The following is a 4,074-nucleotide window of genomic DNA, read 5'->3' as shown; positions in this document are numbered from 1 at the left end:
AACAACAAAAAGAATTGATTAAAGCTATGGAAACACCAGAAGAAAAACGATTTAGACGTTTGATGAAAAAAGAAATTAAAGAAAGAAAAAGAAAAGAATTAATGGGTTGGGATAATGATTATCTTCACTATACAAATGCTGATAATCCATTTGGAGATGCAAATTTGCTTTCTACATTTGTGTGGGATAAAAAAATGGCCAAAGATGGTCTGATAGGTGTTAGTAATGAAGAACTTGAGTTAAGAAATAGACAAAAAATGGAAGAAAATAAACGAGAACTAGAAAAAGTGAAAAAAAGACGAATGGAAAGGGAAATGGAAAGGCAACAGAGAGATGAAGAGATGGCATTATTACAAAGAAGTAAAGAAGCTGCACAATTTAAAGAATGGGAAAAAAGTGAAGATCAATTTCATTTACAACAGGCTCGCTTGCGTTCTACTATACGTATTGAAGATGGCAGAGGTATTATTTTATTGAATTATAAAAATCTTTTTACTGTTCTTAATTTTTATTGAATTTTTTCAGCCAAACCAATTGATCTGCTTGCTAAGTATATTAGTACTGAAGAAGAAGTAGATGCTGTTGAAATGCATGAACCTTATATTTACTTAAATGGTTTAAGATTAAAAGATTTAGAAGATCTAGTAGAAGATATTAAAGTTTACATGGAACTAGAAAAAGGGAAAAATTTTGACTACTGGAATGACATAACTGTTATAGTTGAAGATGAATTACATAAAATTAGAAAAATACAAAAAGAATCTACTTATACTGGTAAATTTTATTTCCTATATTACAATTTATTAAATATTAGTATTATTAAATTGTATACATATATATTATTTATAGCTGTTGGTCGAAGAGAAGGAATTCATCAGTCAGTTGCTCATGAAGTTGCTCATATTTTCAGAGGTAAAACTGCAGAGCAATTAGACCAGTTAAAAACACAAATTGAAAAAAAAATCAATAGTAAAGCTGAAGGTGTTGATATTGGTTATTGGGAAACTTTATTGTCACAACTTAAAGGTATGGCAATATAAATAATTTATACTAATACCTTTATTATTTTTTTGCATGACAATACAGTTTTAATCTTAATTTTACTATGATGTGTATAGCTCATGTTGCAAGAGCTCGACTTAGAGATCGTCATCAAGAAAATCTAAAGAAAAAACTTGAAGTGCTTAAAGCACAACAAAAAATGGAAGAATCACAATTCGATCCTGAAGAAGGAACTAGTAGTCACAATTATCATGATCAAATTGTCAAAACTGATCTGTCATCAAACCGTAATGAACCATCAACTTCAAATAAATCTCCAATAAGAAATGAAAAATGTGAAAATTCTGCAGATGATATTAGGTAACAATATAATTATACATTTATAATTTAATTTTTATAAAACTTAATATAAATTACATTTTTTATTGATTACTAGTGATGCTGAACAAGAGGCTAGAAACATAATAGAAGAATGTACTGCAGATTATGAAGCTTGTGGGTATAGTCCATCATATATTTCTCCCAACAGTTTGGAACCCGGCACTCTAGTTGTATCTGAACTTGATGACAATAAACGACTAACATTTGCTCGACTACAAGTGCAAGGCACAGGAACAAGGATTGAAGTGAATATATTACATATAATAAATTTTTAAGTGTCAATTTCATGTGTTGTTTGTATATACCATTGTATAATTTGGCATTGATAAATTTATGACATAAGACATTATAAATAACCGTATTTACTTACACATTTGACAGTTGTCTAGTTATTTGATCTAACTGAAATTTGATGCCAATTGAATATTAATAGGAATATTTGTTTATATATTTATCAGTAAAATTGATTGTTGAAAAGTAATACTATGTATTTATATTTATGAATAATTTATGACAAGAGTCAATTCTTAAATATGATATCAAATTTATAACAGTGTATCTTATAAAATTTCCAATAGTATTTTTTTAAATTAATCTAGTTATGTCTAAGACTTACATATTGTTTACAGAATGTCATGGCTGCAGAAGAAATTGCTTTACAAAAAGAAGCTAGAAAAGGAATGACAAATGAGGAAGCCGAATTCTCAGTAGAGTCTGAATTGGACCATCAAGTATACTTGTGGTCAGATAAGTATAGACCTAGAAAACCTAGATATTTCAATAGGTGAGCATAGAAAAAATTATCTTAAATTTGGTTATTAAAAATTATATTTATATTAAATTTAAAGGGTGCATACTGGATTTGAGTGGAATAAATATAATCAGACTCATTACGATATGGATAATCCACCGCCAAAAATTGTTCAAGGTTACAAGTTTAATATATTTTATCCAGATTTAATAAACAAGGGTTCGACTCCACAATATTTCTTGGTAATTTCTTAAATATAATATGAATATATAATAAAGTTGTTTTCTAATATATTTTGCAATATTTTTACTTTTTTAGACTGCTTGTGGAGATAATCCAGAATTTGCTGTTTTGCGATTTCATGCTGGTCCACCATATGAAGATATTGCATTTAAAATTGTTAACAGAGAATGGGAATATTCTTACAAAAGAGGATTTCGTTGTCAATTTCATAACAATATTTTTCAACTATGGTTTCATTTCAAGCGTTACCGATATAGAAGATAATTACAAGCTTTTTTTTTTTAATTTCTATGTTTGTATATATATATATATACTAATAAAATAACAATTTATATGGAACTTTATTGATTTGATTTTTTTTTTATAGAAAGGTGTCCTTTAATTAAATTATTGTTATGTGGTTCCTTGTATCTTGTACATGTAAACTAAACGTTTACAGGTGTAAATTTAAAAAAAACAAACTAAACCCAACTAAGTTAATAAGTTTAAAATAATAAAACTGAAAAAATTACAGTATTTTTATTGCCAAGCAAATATGCAGTTATTATTTTATTTTAAAATAGCACTGCTAATTATGAATTTATTTAAAAATGTAAATATTACAAATACAGTCATGCTGGCTGTGTATTATTGGTCGACTTAAAAAAGTTACTTTGCTTATAAATGCTATAGTTGACTCCACTAATTTAACTTAAAGACAAAAAGAAATAAAATCTACACCTCCATAATATTTTTGTATTTTTACTATACAAGTATAGTGTTAAGGCATTGTTTTATTTTACTAAATAAATAAATGGGATTATAATAGGTATTTAGAATTCTGGCCTAATCAAAAGGTTTTTTTTTTCATTTTATTGAAGAATATAAATTATTTTTTCACAAATATTAAATTAAAAAATTAGTTAAGTACAGAAGTACTCAAACCGTACATTGCAGTTCCAAAATTATATCCTCATTTTGAGCTTCTTAATAAAATTAAGGCCTTCCAAAGGAAATTAATTTTATGGAAGACTAAAATAGAAGAGGTTACTTTAAATACTACTTTCCTATGCTCCATACATTCCTATGTGAAAATTATATGAGTAATATCGGTATAATCATTGAACAATCAAGGTCATCCATCTCACTAAATATTAATTAATCTTCATTAATTAGTATTAATTTAGCATAAAATATTTAATACAATTTTTTCTATCTCATCTATTTATTTTTAAATTGTTTTATATAGTCGCATGATAAATAAATAAATATTAATACTTGCATTGTAATACATAGGTAATATAACTATTGTTTTTTTATCTTTACTAATTTGAGAGTCTTTAAAATATTGTGTATACACGAAAGAGACGTGGAATGAAAATGTTTGAATACCTCTGGTCTATCTTCATTCATTACCAATGATAGAATTATTAATATAAATATTTTAAAATAATTAAACATAGAAACTATTAATTATAAATTTTAATGTGATCAACTAATATGAAAATAAAAGATTAAGTGTGTCTCTTTGTTTCAATTTTTGAGTGAAGCAAGTAATGTATTTTAAACCTATAATACACTAATGCTTGAATGTAATGCTTAATAAACTGTAAATGTTTTGATAAGTATATTTTCAATGATGAGCTTATTGAAACACATCCCTATGGATCCTATTTGTCTTTATAACATTTGACCTGATTATCACTGTTACAATCATA

At 26.1% G+C, this 4,074-nt stretch overlaps 1 protein-coding gene across 1 annotated transcript; it reads left to right on the top strand.

Moving 5' to 3' along the window:
* Window positions 1–2,717, top strand: LOC112693005 (cactin; the record flags this gene model as incomplete). Its single annotated transcript, XM_025567864.1, is given in 8 exon segments — window positions 1–462; window positions 526–774; window positions 850–1,026; window positions 1,119–1,362; window positions 1,439–1,628; window positions 2,013–2,167; window positions 2,232–2,376; window positions 2,453–2,717. Coding segments are annotated over 8 exon segments (1,785 nt in total). The 3' UTR covers window positions 2,642–2,717.
* Window positions 2,718–4,074: the final 1,357 nt, after the last annotated feature.

Source organism: Sipha flava, unplaced genomic scaffold (genome assembly GCF_003268045.1).
Source record: "Sipha flava isolate LNK unplaced genomic scaffold, YSA_version1 7_pilon_pilon, whole genome shotgun sequence".
In the NCBI taxonomy this organism is placed as follows: Eukaryota; Metazoa; Arthropoda; class Insecta; order Hemiptera; family Aphididae; genus Sipha; species Sipha flava.
This window is presented reverse-complemented; position numbering and strand designations above follow the sequence as displayed.